Source organism: Daldinia decipiens (genome assembly GCF_022478715.1).
Source record: "Daldinia decipiens strain CBS 113046 unplaced genomic scaffold F4813scaffold_3, whole genome shotgun sequence".
Classification (NCBI taxonomy): Eukaryota; Fungi; Ascomycota; class Sordariomycetes; order Xylariales; family Hypoxylaceae; genus Daldinia; species Daldinia decipiens.
The window spans coordinates 100,191-123,005 of record NW_026054546.1 but is presented as its reverse complement, the minus strand read 5'-3'; the positions used below and the strand labels follow the sequence as shown (position 1 = coordinate 123,005).

Below are 22,815 nucleotides of genomic sequence, written 5' to 3'. Positions count from 1 at the left end.
ACAGGTAAATATATCACGACGCCAACCTAGGGATCTTAAGATGAGATCGAAAATAGGAAATGAGCAAGGCCAGAAAGAAGAGGCCTTGCTACAGAATAAGTGTGGATATAAAAAGAAAGGCGCTTCGAAACATGAAACGGTGAAACGATGAAACGTCGAAACAATAGAAGCAAAGAAGGTCTGTTACGTTACGAAGCGAAGCCGAACCCCACGAAGTATTCGTGAAATCGGAAGAAATGGGGGGGTTAAGGAGGAGCATGATTATTATTATGATGTGTTTTCCCGTCCATCCCTTGCTATAATTCATGATTTCTATACGCATTCGGCGGCCATGAAACTTAAACGTCAGGCTCACCTTGGCCACCGTCTTTGGCTGGTAATGGTAGGTTGGCGGTTAGCGGTTGATGGTTGATCTGCCTCGTTTCAGGAGAGAGGAGAGGGAAAAGAGAAAAGAGATATGTGATTCGTTAATAGACCTAGCTAATCTGTCAGCTAATCTGTCACATGCAGCTACTGTTTAGATGCAGATACAAGTCAGGCGTAGGCAAGGTCCTCTTGTCTCCAAAGAGAAAACAAAGTGTCTACTTGGACGTTACTTAGACGTTATTAGTCCTAGTAGCCCTAGTAGCCCTAGACTTGTCATGCATGGAGGACCGAGAGGTACGTAGGTGTGATAGTGATCAGATGGTGTGTGCTGGGACCTGCAGCTCACAACCACGATATTTCCTCCACTCATCTTAAAGATATGTATCAAAACCTCCAAGTGTTGGCCAACCACATGCCCTGCGGCTTTCTCCCCCGCATCTTGTCTCGGCGGCTACAACAATCAGAATGACCCAAATATAGATGCCGGACTCGGTACCCGACCATTAAAGCCCCTGCTAGATATATCAGCTAGACCTACATTAGTTAGATTCCCAAAGATTCTAGCAAGGGGTTCGATCCAAAAATAGATCCCATGTCTGCCCCATGTCCACCCCATGTCCTGGACGCTAACATCGGTCCATTGTTGACGGGCAGTCGGGTCCAAGGTCTAAGGTCCAAGGTCCAAAGAGAAGCACGCGGTAATAGCTATAGCTATACACCACCAAGGTAGCATTTACCTAGTCTTGCACTTACATATACTTAGGCCTACTTACATCTCCTTCATGAACGTGAACAACCAATCATACCTGAATCATGCATGATCCTTATTACTGCACCTTTAACGGATAGCTGTGATTCCGAGAGAAGAGCTCGAGCCTCTATTATTATTATATCACTTCAACCTGATGGCTAACCATTCGAGTACTTCGTCATGTGTTTGGTCAACCGACGACATATTTTTAGCACCAGTTGTTTCAAACAAGAGAGACTTTTTCTGCATAACTCTGCTTTAACGGCTCAGTGGCTAATTGCAATCAAATCATCATATTGCTCCTTTTTTTTCGCCTTACTGTAACAAACTCACGTAAACTCACGTAACGTGAATAAGCTGGGTATTCCGTGCTGAAAAGTAAGCAAAACAGCAAACCAGCAAACCTACGAACTCTACCCCTCCTGGCTAGGACATCATCCATCGCAACGAAACGCAACGCACCGCACTATCTTGTGACGATTGCCATGTAATAAACCATAACTCGTACAATTAGACGTCCTAATCGTGCATGACTAGAATCGTCTGCCTCTCTTCCTGCTTACTCCAGAAGAATGTCCTTGTGTAAAGCATCATTCTGTCCATCCCTTAAGACGCCTACCACGCCAGTGCTATGCATTGTCTCTAGTTTACCTTTCCGTTTATCCGACCGGCCTGTCATCGCATTTTATATCATCAGCCGTATGTTACAACAACCCGTTCGTCGTAGCTACTTCTAATCGCTGCATTAACTTAAACGGTGGCTAAAGGGAATGTTTCGTAGTAACCCCAGCTTTACTTATACTAGATCACGGTCGATTTGCATGCTGAGATCTGTCAAGTTATCCATCTGTTCCGAAGAGCCGACCGACTGTTCCCAATCTTGGGCTTTGTCAGTCATAGTCCATGGTGGCGGTGGTAGAGTCGCTCCACATACCGGAACCGTCCTCTTCAATTTCGTCGACTGTCAGTCTAACCATCGGTTCCAAAACAACTATTCCAGAGTTAGCACGCAATAGGCCTAGCGGGCGACCTGCCGCCTTCCAGCATAGGAATTCGTACCTTGACGGAGTTCCATATACTGTGCCCTAAGACCATCATCAATCTCCTCGTTGAGACTAAAGTATGGCTCACACTTCTTGAGCACTCGGTCCAAAGGATCTATCGTGTATTTGGCTGCCTGCGCTGCCCGGGAAACGTACGTATCCCGTAGATACTCTAGACATGAGACAGCCAAACGCCTGACCACGGAAATTATTGCCTGCGACCTTTCAAGCCCCCCGCTGACCTCCCCGAATGTAGGTGAGGGTCCGTACCTGAACAGCTTCTCCTGTAGAAAGCTGTCTACATCATCGCTAACTGCATGGTCGATGTATCCGAGAAGTCCCGGAGCCCATTTCGGGATGTTCTCTAAGCTATGTAATCGGATGATGTCGCTTGTCTCACCCGTGTTTCTTGCCGCATTAAAGATATCTCGTTGGAAGTCAAAAAAGGCTCGGCCTTCTGCGTTCTGCAGGCTCCTGCACTGGTTGGATATATAGCCAATTAGGCGATAGACGCTGTCGTATTGAGTACTGTAGCGGCAGTATGTTACAGCAACGCGAAGGAAAGGCGACACAATATGAGAAGTCAAGTCTCCAGTGATATTAAATCGCAATGTCAGGTATACCCTGAAATCCATTGGCGGGGCAAAGCCCATGAGGCGTCTGATAATAGAATCGGTAGCCGCTGGATTCTGGTTGAGAGAGATGAGCTTTTCCGTAAAAACGTTTGCTTGACCTCTAGCCCAATCCCGGTATAGAATATTACACTCTTCGACGGTGAACGGAACCGGTTCATCTTGGAGGCCTAGTGATAATCGACCATGAGCATCCTCCGGGAACCTTCCCGGGCCAGGTACCAGATCTATGACTGCCATAAGCTCATCAATAAGGGCGATAATGTTGTCATAGTTGGGTGGTCTCGCCGACCTTCTTGATACTGTATTGAGCAGCCTAGCATATTGTGAGGGAAGATCAAAAACCTGGTCAACCGCAATCACCATGATAAGTCTGACCAGGAAGTCCCTATCTAGGAATGCCAATGATTCGTAGCGTCCCATTCGGGCGAATTCAAGCATGGTTCCAAAGTATTCCGACCAGGAATTAAGGCGTATGTGGAAGCTGTCCCAAAAGTATAGGAAGATATCTAAGGTCATATCCACTATACTCAAACTCCGGTCCACTGTGCTGGAAAGTATTATATCATCGTCGTCATCGAACGGGCCGTACTCCTCCGGAAAGGCGGGTTTGAGGGTTGAAATGACAAACATGAACATTTTCCCTATATCTTGACGCACGCCGAGATCTGAGTTCCTCTGTAGGAGCATGCGTAACGCTTCCTTGTGTTGGTTGAAATAATCGAAGAACGAGTAACAGCACATAGTACACCGTTGACAGACTTTGATTAAAAGATGTTTAAGCTGGTCGTAATCCGGCAAGTCCTTAGCTCGCGATGCGATTTGGTCTAGATGACCGAGCGCCGTCTGCATCGCTAGGTTTTCTTTTGTGTGTTCCTTTGAGCATGTGGTACCCCACGTATTGATGAGGACTTCGCACACAAAAGGCATGTGAGACGGATCATAGAGGCAATGGCGCTGAACTATTGACCAGTTATCTTCCTTGACTTGAGTCTCGAGGCTCCTAGGAAGATTGCACCGGAAAGGACCGACTTGACCAGATGCCCTTAAAATATCTTGCTCCTTCTGAAGCGAGGTAGAGCGCTGGTAGAATAACATATAAGCACTATATACCTTCTCGTAGGCAGCACCAGCCTCGAATTGTGGGCGGTAGTCTGGTCCTCCAAAGCAAGCGCTTTCCATCTGTGAGGGATCCCACGACGTAACTATTTCGTCGTTGAATTCAACCCAAGATGGCGTGCTACTTGCAGTTGGCCGTTCTCGAATATACGAATAGTAGTGACCGGACTCCGCGGTCCCTGAGTGCACGAGAATCCCTACTAGTTCGAACATGTCTGGCTCGGTACTACCAGAAGGATCACTTAAATGCTCAATAGTATAGGGCTGCATGTTTATCTTGTCTGGAAATGGAAAATAGTCGTTGATCTTGCTTCGTGTTAGAGTCCTCAGGCTAAAGTCAAATCTCTTCAGGTGAAAAATCAAGTTGTCGGGAATATCCTTGAGGCACGCTCTGCTTATATAGTTAGTGGTGTCGGTAATGAATATATACCACGCTAGACTTGCCTTTTGACTGCATCCACATGTTTGTCGCAATCGGAACACTTGTATTTGTTATCTAGAATTGTTAGACCAGTGCACGTTAATTAGGAACGGTAAAAACATACCTCCTTCCATGATCTCGCCGTCTACGTAGGCTTGGAGACTTTCCTCGAGACCCGCTTTGCCTTTGATGTCGCACTGGATCGCAGAGAAGGGCTCGATACGTTCCGAGATATGTTCGCATTCTTTAGACTTCACTTGCTGGACCAACTCACCACCATAAATCGACCTGAGCTTTTTCTTGTCGGCTTCCAAAGGCAGCTGTGCCTCCCATCGATCAAAAAGAAGACTATAAAATTCGTCCACGTCCATTTGGCTGTGTATATCAATAGGCGCCTCGTCGTAAGTCATGATCTGGCTAACACAGCCCGAAGGTTCTACGAAGCGTCGTCGGCTATCCTGGAGAAACGCGAAGAGTGTCTGGGTCTCGTGAAGTAATGAGTGCGGGTTTCGCACTCGCCTCTCAAGTATAAAGCGGCGGAATCCAACGTTCATAAAGAGTTGTGTGAAGAGCGAGTTCAAATAGCAAGTATTCGAAAGGTTTCGTAGCCCGGAATATCCACATGACGATCTAATAGCATTCGACCTTTCAAAAAGCTGCGGGAGGTCATACTTGTACGTCTCCATGCCATCCTCGGTAGGACGGAAAGACGTTAGTGTATCCAGGTCTTGGAGTAAACGGGTAGATAGTGCCACATCCTCTTTGATCAAGACGAGTATAATATCGTAGAGTATAGTTCGCGAAGGGGTGTGGAGAATCACCTTAGGCACCAGTTCCATATCTTCATCTTCAGGTGGAAAGAGATGCCGAGAAAATAACTCTGATGCGAAGCTAGGAGGGAACTGGATTCGTTCCCTTCTGGCTGATGCTTCCCTGATACCGACAATTAAGATCATGACAAGCCCATGTGCCACAATGTCCGTGTCCGGATGGGCTATATCCTCTGTAGTCGTGTGCGAGAGCAGGAGTTCCCCACATTGCCTGAGACAAGTGGGCAAGTCAACAATGCTGGAGTGCTGCTCGTTGAGCTTTTGAAACAGCTGAAAAGAGGTAGTAAACGTTTCTTCGCATTTGTTCGGTTCTTTAACAGCGAGATGTACCAGCTGGAATATAATAGGCCAGAACAGCTCGGCAAAATCCAACGCCCGCGCGCCAGGTACGGCACGTCCGTGTAGGCTCTTAGCAGTAATCAGCCCAGCGATGCTCCTCCTCACAATAGGACGGGGATCGTTAAGCACAAGGCGCTGGACTACCTTTTGCAACCCAATCTGATCCCGAAACCCCTTCCAGAACGCCCTACTCTTCGCACAGGATTCAAGCAGGGCTTCAAATGATCGGCTAATCAGTTCTATGCTGAGCTGGTTTGTTTGAGCTGAGGCAGCGCCCATAAGGATTGCTAAAAGCCTCTCCTGAAGGGTTGGGCTCAAGAGTTGTACCACCGTTCCAGTATCCGTGATTTCTTAGCATAGTTAGCCAGTAGTCCAGTAGCAGATTCACAATATTACGTACCTTCCAAGAGATGAATAAAATTGTCCACCAGCTCAAGACTTAGCTTGAGCTGAAGAGCCTCACTCGAACCTCGTTCGACAACCTCGGAATCACAAATTGCTGCAATGACTAGGGACATCGCCCTCGCCGAAGCATCGTGCTGGTCATTTGTCGATTTTAAATGGGTCTCACAATCCTGCGAAGATACCTGCATCACGTTGCTCTTGAGCCGTCGAGTACTAAGATATTCACGAAGAGCATGTAGTGCATATAGCGATTTGAAAGGCTGTCCAAGTGGGAAGACATCTCGATAAGAAGTCGCGGGATCTTCAAACGCCGTCAGGATTGAATCATCAGCCGGGAGCGAAACTAAAAAGTGATAGATCTAACGATATGTGAGCACGTTCCTAAATACTACGCAAAAAAGAGCTTACCTCTCTTGCTAGCTTCTCTTCCATGCTTAAATATTCCCATAGGTCCTTGAAGTGACTCAAGATCTCGATATCGAGTGGCGAGGCTCCTGGTTTTATGCGTCTAGGAGAAGTCGTAACGCCAGTCTCTTTCTTGACAAGGATCAGCCCGGTTTTTATGTCAAGTTCTTCTATCGACTTGCATATTGCGCTTTCTGACGGTGCTAGAGGTTGTCCACGATAATACAGCCGGTAGTTGTCAAATCCTGTAGCTTCGCGCAAACTAGCGAGTAGTGAAGCCGCTGTATTTCTGAGCCCGATATCTAAAGACTTTATATCTGTTTGATCATTACCATCAAATGATTGATACTTCAAGTCTGCAGATTCGCCATCGACCGGGCTAGGAGCCTGCAGCATGAGAGACCGCAAATCTGGCGCCGCAAAATGGGGCCTGGTTTGTAGCGCCTTCAGAAGCGCTATAAGAACCTGCAGGGATCTTGTGAATTGTAACTCATGTTCCTTATGTTGTTCTTTAGACGGTACGATCGCCGTGAGCTCGCTATCTCCATTCGAGTCGCCATCGCTAAATTCCTTTAACCTTTGGGCTGCACATTTGAGCTGCTGTAGGCACCTTTGCACTAGGGCAAAATGAACCCTCCTTGCGCGGTGAAGTGGATACGATAAAATTATCTTGCTGTCGACATAGATATCATCAACTAGCGTAGAAATGGCCGTTTCTTCAATGGTGTGACATGGAGCCGTCAATATCATCTGCCAAAGTAGTTCGAGCCCAGAAGACTTAACACTGTCTTCGTCATCAAGGACCATACCATTGACATCGTTTGCAAGAGGAATAATAGCTTCTCTAACGAACGCGAGAGAGCCCCCGCAGTAACAGCTAGGTGGTAGTTGAGGTAAATACTCTCGCAAGCAAGCATTGAGAAAAGGGTTATCTATGCGTGTTCTCTTGAGTGCCGCATTTAAGTCGTCCCAGGCAGCTTTTCTATCGTCCTGACATGCTGCGCCATTCCCGACCAAAAGATCCCAGAGGCGCCGGCCGAGCTCCGAATCGATGGTGGAACCATGGTTGATAATAATGGCGGAAATAATCCTTCGACGAGCATGGCCTATTGGATTTGCATAAACCGGAGAAAATCCAAGGTCTTTCGCATTAGCAATTGTAGATTCTAGTTCGTCAACCAGAAGCCGCGTCAGGTCGTGATCAGATATCAACATCTGCAGTGCCGGGGAATTACCCAAAAGTGTACTTAGTACATGGAGACTCCCCGACGTGCTTCGAGATTTGGCCGCAATATCATGCACACAACTCATCCATATGTTTTCACGTCCTGCCGGGTCGGGGCCTGAGTGTAAAAGAGCACTGAACTTCGACAAAGCAAAGTGGTGTATTTCTGGGTATAATACGGAGCCTTGGGGTCCAAGGATAGACGACTCTTGAAGTAACCGAACACATATTTTGTAAGGCGAAAGAGGGACCAATTGGTAAGGCAGTATCTTCTCCTGCATTTGCTTTGTAACCTGGTCGAAAAGATCACGCATGCAAGAAGAGAAAGACTCTATCGGTAGACTATAGAATTTCTCACACATATAGCTGAGACTTTCCGGCTCGAGGAGACCAACTACCTTAGACATCATGCGAACTATGGCATCAGAGATTCGGGGATCCTGGGTTGATGTCAAAGTTTGCCAAAGTAATTCTGTCTGCGTGGCAGTGTAAGTTTTAGTGACGGCTAGGAACCCAACAATGTTAAAGCTTGTTTGGGTAATCTCTGGGTGACACGTTGGTCCAAGAAGATAGTCGACGATCCCAGTTTTAACCAGATAACTAGATAAATATCGAAGGTAGGCCAAGTAGGGAATATCATCTCCTAATTCCTGACGTTCCATATACGTCCTCCATTGCACAACGAGATCTTCGCATAGGTGCGATGTTGCTGCGACTCTAAGTTGCATCTGACGTGATCTCACCAGCTTGCAGCATATGCGCATTTTCCATTCTAATGAGAGAGCCTCTTGTCTGAATCTGTCTTGAAGATCAGGATGCGTTTTTCGGTGGTCCCCGAGTATTTCGGCGGTTTCGATAGTGTCACCGAACAAGCTAAATTTAAAAATTGAGGTGAGACAACTAATGAGATCCATAGCCGTTCCAGAACCCAGATTGTTGGTAGACTTCTCGATCACGACGTCCATAGCCTCCGAGACCGTCGCGAAAAATTTGAGACCGAAGATCATGTTTCTCCTTGAGCGGTCAAGTACTGATGGAGAATAAAAGTTGGGAGGTGACAGCTTTCGATAGCTATCACGCACAAGGCTGTCCGTGAGGGAAGTGATTCCGGTAAGATTATCCATTACTTTCTTAGGACACCGCGTGAGGTTAGTCGTAATTAATTCAGTAAAACGGCTCAATTGAACCTGCAGGCCATCAATACTTGCTTGAAGTACGTCAAGAGGCTCTAAGATTCCCGGATGGTTCGCAGGGATGTATCCGTTAATAACGGTATGGCTTTCTTCCTTACCCGCAAGGCTGCCAAATAACCGAAGGAAGCTTGGAGATATCAAGTCAAAGTCGCTACTCTCCTTCTTTATGACTTGCAGTAGTGTTCGGCAGTCAACTAGGAGAAGGAATCCGGTTAGTCTAGCAATCTGCATAAACATCTGACTGACGATCTCCCGAGTGTGACTGGATTTCGACGAGCCGTGCCTAAAGAGGGAGCATCGTTAGTCAAGGTTATATTAGTAGCACGCTTGGATTATGCATACCGATGGCCTATAGAACAAAAAAGCTCAGGAAGAGCCTGCCAAAACTGTCTATTTTCCTGGTACGCCTCTACGACCATAGGGTAGAATTCGATGTGTGCGCATGATAGGTATGAATTTAGCCAATTATTTAGTTCGTGTAGGGCATCGTCTACATGCGAGGATTCTAGTTTAAAGTTAGAGCATTGACGGAAATTGGGAAATCTCGACGCACGTTGTCGAAAATAATCTGCGAGACGAACAACCGTCTCGTGATATGACTCCCCATCAGTATGATATGGAAAATCAAGCATGACAGCACTAAATTTTGTGACTCTTTCGACTGGCAGAAGCGTTATGTTGGGTTCCACATCGTAGAGCGAGAGGTCATCCTCGATTGGTGCTTCTGGACTATCAAGCTCGGACGTTGGTGACGATGCATCTTCGGCCGAAGGTACCTGTATCATATTCACCTCCGGTTCTTCGACGCTAACTTTTATACTATCTTTGCGGAATTGCGCAGGTGTGGGAGATGGAGGGGAGGAAGGCGTATTCTCAAGGCTGTCAGCATTCCTAAGGTTGATAGTGACCTTACTAGAAACAGGTTCGGCAGCAGGCTCTGAACGAGCCGGCGTACTCGGGGGAAGTTGCTCTGGCGAGTCGACCCTCATGATGTTAGAGTCGGAAGGGGTTCTTTCGTCGTCTGGGGATGGAATGGTTTCGACTGACGAGCTCCTAGAACCAGAAAGGGAGGTCCTACGACGTTTTCGGGAAGAAGAATCACCGTCGTCAAAAGGGTTAGGTCGAGTTGAGCAGGGCTCAGAGGAGACGGCTCGTTCTCGCGGCTCGGATGATCTCGAATCCTGATCCATCTGTACCTTGCTGACAGGGTCGGGAATGGTGGAAATCGTGGAGCTCCAGACAAAGCTTAAGGCGTTCGCGCGAGAAGGCTCGGCGGCTGCTGCTGGACTCCAGAATTAGCATGTGGGTTGAGGAAAGATAGGCGGGGTAAAACACTGGGAAAATAAACACAATAGAATAGACAGTAAGGGAAGAAAGAAAAGAATAAAAGACAATCAAAGGTCTATAAGGGGTATCATCAAAGTGTTGAAAGAAGGGAAAATGATTCTCGTAAACTGCAAGAACGATAATGAGAATTCTCTTAGTGTCAAGAAGCGGCCGGGGAATAAAACAGATAGGCACCTGTAATAGTTTGTGACGATAGAAGATAGAAGATAGACGATAGACGTTGGAGAAGCTCCAGTTACTTTGTTAGTGACGGGGACTTTTCTTTGGGACTCTGGCGTCAGCGGTGCGAGTGTGAGGGAAGCTAATGGTGGGGGAGGGGCATGTGGAGAACTTGGTTAGGAAGGCAGCCCTGGCAAAGTGGGAAACAAGAGCTCAGCTACCCGCTACAGTAGCAGCATTACCTGGGACTAGCTAAGAAATTGCTAATCCTAGGCAGGTGGGAGGTAGGGGTTCTTTGTCCATCTTTCCCCGGCGGCCAATCTCTATTGTGCATCGCGCGATCTCTCTCGAAGATTTCCAAAATCGAAAATTTCCAATGACGAAGCTTGAAATGTGACGCAAGGCGGGTTAGCCACTTACCTCACATGAGAAAAACAGGGACCAGCTCGAGGAGTGTTGTAATGCTTTAATCACCGTTGGAAGCTCTAATCATATAGATGACTGCCTGGGCAGGTTCGATGAATAGATGTAGGTATGCAATACGAACGCGAACAAGAGCCCCCTCGATGTACCTGATTGAATGATCAGAGTTCTCAATGAAGAGACGGGATGTGACACTGAACCAAGTGAATAGTGTAAATAATCGGGCAAGGCTGTGAGTTGAAGATTGCCTTGGGATGGTTTTGTCTCGAAAGAATACCTGGGTATATCACAATAGCTGTTGGATGATTAATGAAAAGTGCCAGAATTATTAGGCGACGCTAGTGTATCCTTGAAGTGGGGAAGATGTGCAAAAAGATGTACGTACGCTGTGCTACAATAGAAGTATTAACGTATCAGTGTGAATTAGGTAAGTACGAAATGTTGAGATAAGTGCTTTATACTACCTTAGGTACGCAACTTCTAATCTCTCAACAATAGGTAACAAACGTCCGGGAGGCCTGCGACCAGCTATGGGTAGGGCGTCCAATATCCGGATATGATGCAAGATTGGAAGACGTATGCACAACGGAATACGATGTAATTATTTTCCAAGCTAATCGTAACAAATTGTACATTGGGACATATATGTCGGTAGGGAAAGTCAACTTACTTTAGCGGGTCTAGGCTGCAGGGCCAGGCTAGATACCGAGGTTCTGGTCTGTTGTGTTGCCAGGCTGCTAGGGCAAGCAATTACATGTAACCTACATAGGTATGTAGGCGACGTCCTCCACTTAAATACCATGGATGTAATACCTTAGGTTAGGTACCTAGGTAGGTACCTAGTTAAAGTTCTAGAAATGCCTGCTTTTTAGGCAAATATTGATATGTACCTACACATGTGCACGCACGTAAGTGTATCAAGTGAAATCACCCAGATGTCTTTGCTTTTGGGGATTGTTTTTCTGACTTATAAAAAGCTATATCCTTCTTTTCACTGTTTTAGATGGTATTAAAATCAATACGAAAGATGCTTGAACATGGTCGCAAATATATATCTTTTGCCTACATAGGTACCTTAGGTATCTAGCTAAAGTACTTACATGCATACTACATACATGTAGGTACCTGAATGTATACAATGCATTTAATCATCCCCAGCTTAAATGATTTAGAGTTCCTCGGCTGTTCCTACACTATATAGTAGCCTAAAGTCTTCATAAGCTTGTAATGTTGAAGGGCGCATACGCATTTTGATGGGATAGCATATTCTAATATTTAACCGACATCAAACTACCTAACGCAAGGCACACGGTGAGTGTGCATAATATAGCTGCAAGCAGGGCCAATGGGTTTACTATCTTAGCTGGCCGAGTTAACCGTATTACATGTAGTGTACCCCCTATGCACAACAAAAGCGGAACAGGTGGGCTGTGAGGGACTTGGTTGCAGGTATTTAAAACACATATGGAAATATTGAAATACATACCTACTTACTTATCTTACCTAGGCAAATAATGGTGCCTAAGGATATCTGCATACCCAAGTCCTGAACATTAGAAATGGGATTCGATGCCCTATCAAGGCTAAAAAGTGCTCGAGTAGCCACGGAAGAGTATCTTAAAGAGAAATGGTAACTTTTCCATATTTCCCCTCCATCCCTTAAACGCCGCTTATTCAAAGGTCCTTACTATTTCCAATATTCGGGCGTCTAACACACGGTTTCCTTAACAGGGAACACAGAAAATCGCAAAGTTCTTCGGAGATAGAGGAGGATGTAGTCAAAGCCGAAAAAGAACGGCGTCGGCGGGAAAAGAGCGAGTTCCTCAACCTGGTTTTGGCGAAGATTACTAGGGACTCAGCTATCGGGATGCCGCCGTTGCAGTGGAATCTGATCGCGTCTCGTAGGGCCGTTTTTTTAATCACCACACTTATCGAGTTCGGCAGATTTGAATTGTCCAAAAATACGTACAAGTTGCTTGCTAAACATGTCGGCATGAGCCAAAATAGTGTCAGCCACTGGGCATTATGCGTGATTGATCGCGGCTTTAACCCTTCTTACTGTTACGACTTGATGAGTGATCAGATGGCACTTAATGCTATTGGTAAAAGCTACTTTCGAGTAGCCGAGATTACCCCAGAATTCATCCAAACATGGAGCTCATGTTATTATATCGGAGAGACGACGAAATCTCATGAAGAAATACAAAGAATAGGTAAGTAGGCGCTGAGACGAAGGCGCCTAATTCTTTTGCTAATATCGAGCTCTAGGAGCTGATCACATGTCGGTTCACCCACGATACAACCTCTTAACAAGCAATTGTCAGGACATGGCAGAAAACCTTGTAAGAGAGTTATGCGACGGCAAGATAATCAGTCAAGCCAAACTAAGCGAAGAGCTATCATTGGTGTCTCCGAAGATAGCCCTGGACTTGATGGTAGCGCGGTTGAGGTCCAAGATAGAAGTTTTAGATGAGCATGAGGATAGTGATACTGTGAAAGCAGATATGGATACTATCAAAGGACTATGGCAGAAAGTCCATCGATAATCAATATTGGATTTTTACTAATAACGACTAGTAAGATAGAGAAATATATCATACTAAATATCATACTAAATGTATAACCTGTAGAGTAAAAATAAGCATGCAATTTTCTACGACGACGACGACGACTTACAGCTAAAAATTTGTCTATTTGATATTATTTTAAGAGCTTAGACTCGTGCACAGACCAACAAACCCATATTAGGTTCAATAGGTGCAACGCGATTCCACTAACCTACATAGTAAGAAACTTATTTCAGTTTCTAAAACAGTACGAATATACTTCGCACAACAGCAGAACAGTATGGATCGGAAATGAATTGAACACTTTTTACGTTGATTCAGACTATATGTAAAGATGGAAAGGAGAAAGAAAATCGTCTATCAGCTAGACACGCCTTATTCAGCTGTATCATGGTAGGAAACACAAGCCTCCGGCTTTTCCACCCCAACATGTTGTTTAACACACCAATGCTAACGATGCCAGGCCTAGCGTGGCTATCGACGACCAAGAAACCATCTTAGAACTTCTATGCAAGTGAGTCAAGAGTCCCTCAGACCCTTCTCTCAGTCCATTCTCTCAGTCCATTCTCTCAGTCCAAGAATCTAGAAGAGTCATCTCTATGTCCCCCATGCTAACATATTAGAGTAGCTTGCTTACACCTCTGGGTCAGTACCGCTCAGAGTATGTTGAGTTGTCGAAAGGCAAACGCGATAAGAAACGGAAACGCAAAGTTTCAACTACACATTCTAAAAACGGCTCGCCTCCTCCTTCTCCGGGGTTAAAGTCGTATGTAGACGTCGGACTTACAACTGTCACGCGTCATCTACAGGAGTTGGCATCTAAAGCACAAGCTGTGGAGGCCAATTCGGACGACAAACTCCCTACTCAGGATATTTCTCACCACCCCTATTCAGCCATCTTCGTAGCCCGGTCTGGACAACCAAACGTTCTTAATGGACATCTCCCGCAAATGGTAGCGATTGCTTCAAAATCACATCCTGAACAGATGTCTACCAGGCTAGTAGGATTATCAAAGTCATGTGAGGATCGTCTATCTGAGTCGCTGGGTATACCCCGTGTTTCCTGCATTGGAATCCGCGAAGGTGCCCCTGATTCTAAGGCATTGATTGAATTCATAGCCAAGCATGTTCCTAACATTGATATACAGTGGATGGAAGAGGCGAAGAAAGCGGAATACAAGCCAACTAATATTAACACGATTGAGACGTTCGTTGGTACTAAGAAGCAGCATAACCGTAGACTGCCTGAGTAATGATATTATTTAGATATACATATATTTAAACAAGAGTCCTATCTTTTACTAGACGCTGGCCACGTTCAACAGCTAAATGTACCCGTCTAGAGAACGTCTTACTTTGGATATAGAGTTCCTTGCCTGGGTAAGATATGGAAATCAAAGTGATTATGTCCCCGTATGCCATACCAGATTTACAAGACCCTAATGATATAGATATCCGTTTCTATCAAACCATACCTTTCTGCTCGTCCAGACAGCCTTTGTCTAGTCGATTTCGTTTGCACCTGCGTGGGTGCCTGCATCTGCAAACACAAGTCTGAACCAGAGTACGTTGCTATATGCGTATCCTACTGATGCATTCAGAGCTAATCGCGTTTTAAATAAACATGTAGTAGTGACAACAGAAAGGGAACTAGTAGATACAAATGTACGATACTATTAAAAACATAGGTAGATTGCCTTAAAGGGGAGGAGCAAGTGAAATCTTAAGGTTCCTGCCTAGGTACCTAAGTAACCTAGGGATTTAAATAGTTGAATGCATCTAAGGAAGGAACCATATGGCTATCTTTCCTATTGTTTCCGAGGCGACGGCATTCATGTACAGGTTCGATTACCTATAGGTAGGTACCTAGAGGTGCATGAGGCAAGAACTACCTTTACATTATCCTCTGCCTGCACACATCCAACCCCATGTTTTTACAAGTCCTTAAACACCTTACGAGGTTTTGTTTTGACTTTCCCGTCCTTATCTTCTTCTACCGACCTTAGCAACTCTCTGTTGTTGAGCAAGTCAATCCCCCCAAACCCACCATTCTGTATTTTACCCCTTGCACACTTCTACTTCTTAACAACTCTCTGAGGCTGTCATAACCTAGTTCCTACAATTTGACCGAGTTACTTGGACTTTTTGTTTGTGATTACAAAAGAGCCCAAAGAAGAGACGAATTCTACCTACCATCAAGATGTTTGGACGTGGGAATATAGAGGACGCGAAACAGCTACAGGCTTCTTTCACACGCGCAAAATCACCTCGGCGCAATAAACGAAACCAGGATAGGAGAAATGGAATCAACACACGACAGGGAGGTGCCTTAGTGAACCATCGCCAGCAGCATAACCAATATGGTCAAGGCAGTAGTGTACAGGGACGTGCTCAACTGGGCTCAAGTTTAATAATTCACCCTCGAGGAAATGTGATGCAGCATCACCCTGTACGATCAACTCAGGAAGGTATTACCCCAACATCTCGTCCTCATGACATGTCTATGTCCCTCGGCACTATAGAGCCACAAGCTATTCTCACTGAGGGTATACTCCCTCTACAAGGTCCCTCCGTCTCGCAGAATGTAGCTCTTACGATTCCTGCTCCGCAAGAGACATGGCAAAAACGCCTTGCGTCCTCTAATGAAGAGGGAAATATTGCATCGAAGCGTCTTAAGGGCGGACCTACGGGGGGTTCGGCTCAACTGCAAATGCCAACAGCCAACAGCCCTCCTCCACCGCAGTTTTGTGGACAAAATTTTGGCCCACAGGGTGTAGATGGTCATTTCCAGACTGCTAAAGCATCGACTCCATCTCGCGATCAGCTGCAACTTGCTTATCCGACTCAATCCAATAATAATTTGGTGGACCCTACTTTAGCATACAGCTCCGATGCCTCTACCTTAGTCTCTCAGCGAGCCCCTTGGCACCATTACTCGGATTCTATACAATCCGAGATATCGATCCTTGATGAAGGGGGTGAGCCGATTAGCCAAGACGTGATGCAATTCACTACTAGGAACGAGGCTCGCCAAGATGATGATGTGGCCATGGGTGGCGTGGAAACAAGCAGCAAAGTCAAAGTAGGCCTCAAAGCTTCACGATGGAATCCCGACAATCCTAATCGTTATCCCGAGAAACATTTTCCTGAGCACTTCTGGGGAGAGCCCATGCGTGTTGATCCGCCAACTCAGGAAAAACGTGGTCCTTCCGTTCCAACCGGCCAAACTGTGATCAGTGGTATCTCCAAAGGACCCGGTCTCGCAGACTCTCGCTGGGCCTCATAAAGTCAACTAAGAGAGTCACTAGACCGAACCTCAGGTCTCTATTGTGGTTGTACCTATGTTATCACCAGCCTCATTTTATTTAGGGCTTCCAGCTATAATACCTCGAGTATTCCGTACTTCTGTTCATCTTTACGCGTATGTGAAAGCTTCTTTTCGGATTAATTCAGAACATCGACTATGAGGGCTTAATGATAACGACGACATGTAATTTTATGTATTTGAACTTGCGACCAACACCCTCGACTACCTACTCAGATATTAATGTTTTATTAACCGCTACTGCGAGACCCCAAAGCAATGACGAACGAACGACCACAGGCCAACCCCAGCAACCTTCCCGACACATCACTCAAACCCGGAACCCCTTTCTGCAAAGGCGAGCATACGATCATGGAATATCAGTTTCTTTTCTATTGACTCGACTCAACATATCTTCTACCAAGTTGGTAATAGGTAGCTCTCCAGTCGAAGCTAGCCGTGTTGTTTTCTTATTTTTACGTTGTTACGCAGATCATGAACTCGTGTAGTTTAGCAAGTCGCTTGTGTTGTTCGTATTTATGTGTGGTACTAATCAGGGGCTTGGGAGCACACACTGGACTTAGAGATGTCTACGTCTATTATATCACGCCTTAGCTCGACGGCCTTGTACCCAGAGAGTTAATAATAATATGTTATGAGCCACGATGCCAACTTATTTCCAACAGTGAAATTACAAGAATTGGCACTTTAAGCTAATAGGTAGAACGACATGGCGAGGGTAATAACGAAGACTATGAGCAACAGCAACCTCCTAACATGAGTGTTCAAAGTAAACTGTAAGCCTCATCGACGGAATCAATCGATCTTATCATCCATAATTCTCATACTCCTAAGTGGCAGATTTCACGCTAACTACCTAGGTAGGTAGGTAGGTAAAACGTAAAACGAGAATATTGAAGCCGTGCCACATGAGTAATGTTGTTACCTCCGATATCCACGTTTAAGAGGCCAAGATATACATCCGTAGGTATATATGCAATAAAAACGAGATTCATAGACGGCATTAGAGGCTCGACTTCACTTCGTACAAGGTATGTGGTATGTATTAACCCTCATCCTCTAACAACCCACCCTACTTCTCCGCCATACTCAAACTCTTCTCCACAATCCCCACGCCCCGTCTAACAGCAGGACAGTAATGCCGACGCAATATCTCCCCCTCCCAGACCGTCGCCGCAAACGGATTGCTCGCCTCGGCACTATCAGCCAGCGGGTTGAACGCACCGTCGCCCTTGCGCTCCTCCGTGTTCCACAGCGCAGCTATGCGGCGGCCATGCGTCCCCGCCACATCGGCGAGAAGCGCGAGTAAAGCCTGCGCCGACTTCTCCGGCACGTGCAGGGCGGCTGTCGCGAGCTGCTTTGCGAAAGCTGCTAGGCGGACGGGAGGGACCGAGCGCAGGTTCCAGTGGGGCAGGAGGACGGCTGTTAAACAGCGGATTAGTAGGACGGTGGTCGTCTGCAGGTTGACTTTGTTGTCGGATTTCCGGCTCTTGTCGCGAGCCTGGGACGGCTTGTCTGGGTCGGGGAGATGGAGGGATCGCGCGCCTAGCTCGAGGTCGGGGTGTAGGCTTAGGGGGTAGAGGGTCTGGTAGAGGTGTGTTGTGAAGAAAGAGAGGTCGAGATGTAGGTCCGCGCGAGCGTTATGTGCATCCTGGCCCGCAAGTAATGCGAATGCCGTCGTAGTGCAGAGGAGAGCTTCGCGGGAGGGGTTGCGTATGGGCGTGTCGTCGTCTTCTGCCTCGTCACCCTCTTTGTCTTCCGTGTCATCTTCCTCAGACGCGTTGCTGTGTCGGATAAGGTCCTTCAGCGCCTCGAGGAGGTCACCGAAGAAATTTTGGTTGATTAAGTGCGCGTATTTAGATAGACCTTCTAGGACGGCGCCCATGAGATGTGGCACTCGCATCTTAAGGATCCGGAAGTATGTACCAAATACGAGTTTTAAAGTTTCTCCCTCCATGCGATCCCGTTCTTCGTGCTGAACGAGTGCGTCGGCTGTGGCCATATCCTTTTGCAGCGATTTCTGTTCCTTCACGCGTTTTCGCTCCCGCTTGGTCCGGAATGCCCACTTCGACTTCGGGGTTTTGCTTGTAGGGCCGTCGTCCATACGTTCCACCGAGTCTTTCGACCCCTTTCCTGAAAAATCTGATAATAGATGTAGGTGGAGGAATAGGTTAACAACATTCTCATTCACTTGGTAGTCCTTGGCTTTCATCATCTTGGAGAGAAGCGAGACTGCTTCCATAGATGGACGACCCTCCTCATCTTCTTCGAATAGGGTTTCAAGTGCTTGAAGACACTTATTAAAGTCGTCATCGACACGCTTCGTACTCAGCTTCCCGACTAGTATCTTGACTAAGTCGGAACGGAAGTTGAAATGGGGCACGGCGGTTAACAGATTGCAAGCACAAGTGATAGCGACACTCGCAACGCCTTGTGCATGGCTGGTCTTCGCATGTTTGGTGAGTTCCTTTACATATGCCTGATAGCCCGAGATGAGACATGTCTCGTAGGTCCGCAACTTCCTCACGTCCTTTGAAAGCTTCTCCTCTGGCCCATCCTCGGCCACGGGTCGTATTCGATAACCAGGGATAACATCCTTATATACTGTGAGCTGTGTGGCCAAGGCAAGCTTCTGTATCGTTGGAATTCTGGACTGTCCAATCTTGGCTAGGGCCTTGAAGGCGCCAGTATTTTCATCAGGAGTCTCGTTGAGAATCAGAGCTATCTTAGCCAGCTCTTCTTTAGCTTCTAAGATTTGTTGATGCTCGGGTATTTGAGGCTCTTCGGGGGCCTTTCTCTCCTTAGCTTCTTCGTCCTCAGACACATCCTCGGCACCATCTAACCAATCCTCGTCGCTTTCAATGGTTTGGAAATTACTTTCTGGCGCTGACATATGCTGCACGCGCCCACCTGGTAGTTTTAGAGGAAGTCGAGTATTCTCTTTCTCCTTTTTCTTCCCTTTCCTTGCTTTAGTTTCATAGTCTTGCTCCAGGTCCCAATTTGATGCATTTGTTAAGAATGCTTTCTGGATCTTTGCACCAGACTTCCGAGACGAACGCTCATCATCTCCGGGCGGAGTAAGCTTCCTTTTCTTTACAGGTCTAGATGTCATTGTGAAATGTGAAATGTGAAATATTGAAAAATGTTGAAGTAAGATGTTCGCAACTTGTGAGATGCGATGCAGAAACTCAAAAATTCAAAGATTCGCAGCGGACCCCTGTCTATCGGGCCCACTATTTACGCAGGTACACCAATAGGAATATTTCCGCGGTATCTATAGTCTTTCACCGCCAAAATTTCCAAGCGGCAGAATATTTTCCTATGTCTACAATTCTGAAGTACGCCCCGCGCTCTCTTGTGTATAGCATTATCCAATTTACTTGGCGCATACATAAAATACCGTCAAGATGCGACAGCTTACAGAGCAAGAAACGAAAACGCTTTTCGAGAAGCTAGCCAACTATACAGGAAACTCGCTAAAGAATCTAATTGCGCCGCTCGACGACTCGCCCGACGCCGATCGCTATGTCTTTCGTCTGAATCGCGACAGAGTATACTATGTCCTACTCTCCGTCGCCAACTTAGCTACATCGATATCAAGGGATCACCTTGGGTCACTGGGTATCTGCTTAGGTATGCCAACAATGTTTACTTATAAACTTACCTCTTTCCATACGACACAAACCTAGTCAAGTATAGCTCGCTAACAAGAAATCGTCACGAACAGGCAAGTTCAGCAAGACCGGAAAGTTCAGGTTACACATAACAGCGCTGCCTATCCTAGCCGAGCATGCGCGGTACAAGCTGTGGATCAAGCCCAATGGCGAGATGCCCTTCCTTTACGGTGGCAATGTCGTCAAGGCCCACGTCGGCCGCTGGTCTGACGACTGCCCTAGCCACCAAGGTATCGTCGTCTACAATATGTCCGACACGCCCCTCGGCTTCGGTGTCACTGCCCGTAGCACCGCCGAGGCCCGACGCCTCGACCCAACCGGCATCGTATGTTTCAGGCAGGCCGACTGTGGCGAGTATCTCCGAGACGAAGACACCCTATTTGCGAGCTGAGCAGGCAAAAACTAGGTAGGGTGACGGATGTATGTATATACGAGGAGAGAGAAAGAAAAAAGGACGATCGGTGGCTTTTGGCACTAGAAGATGGCCTGGAGTTCGGAATTGGCTTGAGCTTTGTGCATTCAGGGGCGTTTGCGGCTGTCTACAAGTAACTCTCTATGTGACTTTGGTCTTTTCTACGAGACAATATAAAAAAGTTCTTGCGGCGGCCGATGATCTATCCCTTATTAAAATTTCTTTTTTGTGACCGTGTAACTCCTTATCTCCCTGCGCCGTCGGTCTATGCGAAGTAGCCAGCTTCTATAAGCTAATGTCGTTTTCGTAAGCGGCCACCCCTACGCTCTCGTTCACTTTGTCAAGCACGGGTGTTACTGGCCGACTCTCTCTGAGGAGCAAACTGATGCTGTCTCGATCGGCTATGTACTCGCTGTCAGCGTAGCCTAGCAGGGTCTCGATCTGCGTGCTTCGGTGCCCCTTAATTCGGGCGATCTCGGGCGCCGCATAGTTAACCAGTGCTCTCCCGATCTCGACCCCCGGACCCTCCCAGATTTTGCCGTCTAGTCCCGGTTCTGATCGCCTCTCTACGACCACGATGCGAACGGCTTCATGCTGCGCAAAGTTTCCCTCTACGTCTAAAACGCCCACCGGGAGAAGGCCGGCTTTGTCTGAAAGGGCGCGGTGAGCGCCAATATCGATGTAAATCGTGCCATGCGGTGCTAGGCCGTGAAGGATCCAGAAGTAGCGATCTCTGATCGGCTGAGAGAGTGGGATAAATCGCGTGTGCAACGGTGGTTTCTCTAGTGAGTTGAGGGCTAGAGATGCTGTAGACCTTGATAGAGGATCTTCGGCATCGTCATCTACCACGGGCGTATGTACAGACGATGTGCATTTCTTGCTAGCTTGTAAATAACGAACAATTTTAACAATGTTTCCCGGCGAGGATGATCGAGTGATGACTGTAGTGACGCCAGCAGACGTTGCGAGCCTAGCAGCAACGATCTTTGTGCTCATACCACCGGTTCCCAGGGAAGATCCAGCACTAGATACTGAGATCGCATTAATAATAAGATTCACCAATGTTCTACATGATTATAGCCTTACCATCCGCGCGGATTTCCCCAATATCTTCCACCACCTCTATGGGTTTAGCATCGGGATTTGTCCGTGGATTCTTGTCGTACAAGCAGTCGACATCCGTCATTAGAAAGAGGAAGTTGGCGTGTACCATAGCTGCAGTGATGGCTGATAACGTGTCATTGTCGCCAAACTTGATCTCAGAAACTGCTAAAGTGTCGTTCTCATTTACAATGGGTATAACACCCATCTCTAAGAGCTCCATGATAGTATTCTGGGCGTTTAGATACTTTGTCCGCTGGAGAGTACTATTAGTTGGAACACTTTCCTTGACCGCAAGTCTTCTTTACTTACATCAGCAATATCATTTCTCGTCAAGAGAATCTGAGAGATAGGCTGACGTAGATGTCCGAATAGACTATCCCATAGACTCATCAAGCGACATTGGCCAATAGCTGCGAGTGCTCGTAGCTTAGTTAGGTGCTTTGGTCTCTTGTCGATGTCCATCCGCTGAAGACCGACGCCAATAGCACCAGAGGACACGATGATGACCTTATGGCCATCTTTCCGGAGCTTCACAGCTGTCTCGACAATAAGAGTCAAAATCGACAACAGAGGTTCGTGTGTCTTCTCATCAACGATGGAACTGGTTCCTACGTGTAAGTTAGTTCAATATCGACCTATCCGCTTATGCATTGTTACATAAAGTCATTGTTCGGGGAATAAGAACTGAACCCCAAGACTTTGACGGCTTTGACTCACCAAGTTTGATAACCACTATAAGTGGCTTAGGGCCCTTCATATCTAATAGCACATTAGTGATGGCAGCTTCGAAACATGAGACTTGGGGAAACAACAGGTCGTTGAACAACCAATATCCTTTCTTAACAAATAAAAAATAAAAAGCATGACTTACAAGGCGTTGGCCCCCCTGGATCTGCCATGGCTGTCAAGGGCGTGTTGACGACTTACAGGGAATAATTCTTGTGGGGAATTATACGATTTACGGGTTTTGCTATGTAATAACTGTAATCATTGGACGGCAACCACAAGCTGAGAGGTCCTTTCCGCTTACACTTCGGTGGAACCCCCAGCCGAGATCGGAAATTCTAAAAAGGTA

General features: G+C 46.7%; 7 protein-coding genes across 7 annotated transcripts; 4 read left to right on the top strand and 3 right to left on the bottom strand.

Moving 5' to 3' along the window:
• Positions 1–1,913: 1,913 nt before the first annotated feature.
• On the bottom strand, positions 1,914–9,919 carry F4813DRAFT_378676 (uncharacterized protein; the record flags this gene model as incomplete). Its single annotated transcript, XM_049245359.1, has 9 exons — positions 1,914–1,996; positions 2,052–2,108; positions 2,177–4,302; positions 4,356–4,407; positions 4,457–5,851; positions 5,902–6,265; positions 6,315–9,012; positions 9,072–9,234; positions 9,283–9,919. 9 exons carry the CDS (start codon positions 9,917–9,919, stop codon positions 1,914–1,916), a joined length of 7,575 nt encoding a protein of 2,524 aa, XP_049103543.1.
• Positions 9,920–11,623: 1,704 nt separating this feature from the next.
• On the top strand, positions 11,624–13,306 carry F4813DRAFT_344927 (uncharacterized protein). Its single transcript, XM_049241703.1, has 4 exons — positions 11,624–12,107; positions 12,166–12,288; positions 12,390–12,871; positions 12,927–13,306. Exons 2-4 carry the CDS (start codon positions 12,218–12,220, stop codon positions 13,202–13,204), a joined length of 831 nt encoding a protein of 276 aa, XP_049103542.1. The 5' UTR covers positions 11,624–12,107; positions 12,166–12,217; the 3' UTR covers positions 13,205–13,306.
• A 103-nt stretch (positions 13,307–13,409) lies between these two features.
• On the top strand, positions 13,410–14,526 carry F4813DRAFT_164176 (uncharacterized protein). The gene is made up of 3 exons (XM_049239124.1): positions 13,410–13,618; positions 13,689–13,739; positions 13,854–14,526. The coding sequence occupies exons 1-3, from the start codon at positions 13,560–13,562 to the stop codon at positions 14,476–14,478; spliced, it is 735 nt and encodes a 244-aa protein (XP_049103541.1). The 5' UTR covers positions 13,410–13,559; the 3' UTR covers positions 14,479–14,526.
• Positions 14,527–15,425: 899 nt separating this feature from the next.
• F4813DRAFT_398188 (uncharacterized protein) lies at positions 15,426–16,511 on the top strand (the record flags this gene model as incomplete). Its single annotated transcript, XM_049248019.1, has 1 exon — positions 15,426–16,511. One exon carries the CDS (start codon positions 15,426–15,428, stop codon positions 16,509–16,511), a length of 1,086 nt encoding a protein of 361 aa, XP_049103540.1.
• A 628-nt stretch (positions 16,512–17,139) lies between these two features.
• Positions 17,140–19,696, bottom strand: F4813DRAFT_344923 (nucleolar complex-associated protein 3). The gene has a single exon (XM_049241702.1). The coding sequence runs from the start codon at positions 19,660–19,662 to the stop codon at positions 17,623–17,625; it is 2,040 nt and encodes a 679-aa protein (XP_049103539.1). The 5' UTR covers positions 19,663–19,696; the 3' UTR covers positions 17,140–17,622.
• A 261-nt stretch (positions 19,697–19,957) lies between these two features.
• Positions 19,958–20,615, top strand: F4813DRAFT_385252 (60S ribosome subunit biogenesis protein NIP7; the record flags this gene model as incomplete). The annotated part of the gene is made up of 2 exons (XM_049246226.1): positions 19,958–20,183; positions 20,278–20,615. The coding sequence occupies 2 exons, from the start codon at positions 19,958–19,960 to the stop codon at positions 20,613–20,615; spliced, it is 564 nt and encodes a 187-aa protein (XP_049103538.1).
• A 162-nt stretch (positions 20,616–20,777) lies between these two features.
• F4813DRAFT_164116 (glutamate 5-kinase) lies at positions 20,778–22,713 on the bottom strand. The gene is made up of 5 exons (XM_049239123.1): positions 22,612–22,713; positions 22,458–22,499; positions 22,050–22,348; positions 21,723–21,993; positions 20,778–21,667 (listed from the first exon to the last, which is right to left on the bottom strand). The coding sequence occupies exons 1-5, from the start codon at positions 22,637–22,639 to the stop codon at positions 20,922–20,924; spliced, it is 1,386 nt and encodes a 461-aa protein (XP_049103537.1). The 5' UTR covers positions 22,640–22,713; the 3' UTR covers positions 20,778–20,921.
• Positions 22,714–22,815: the final 102 nt, after the last annotated feature.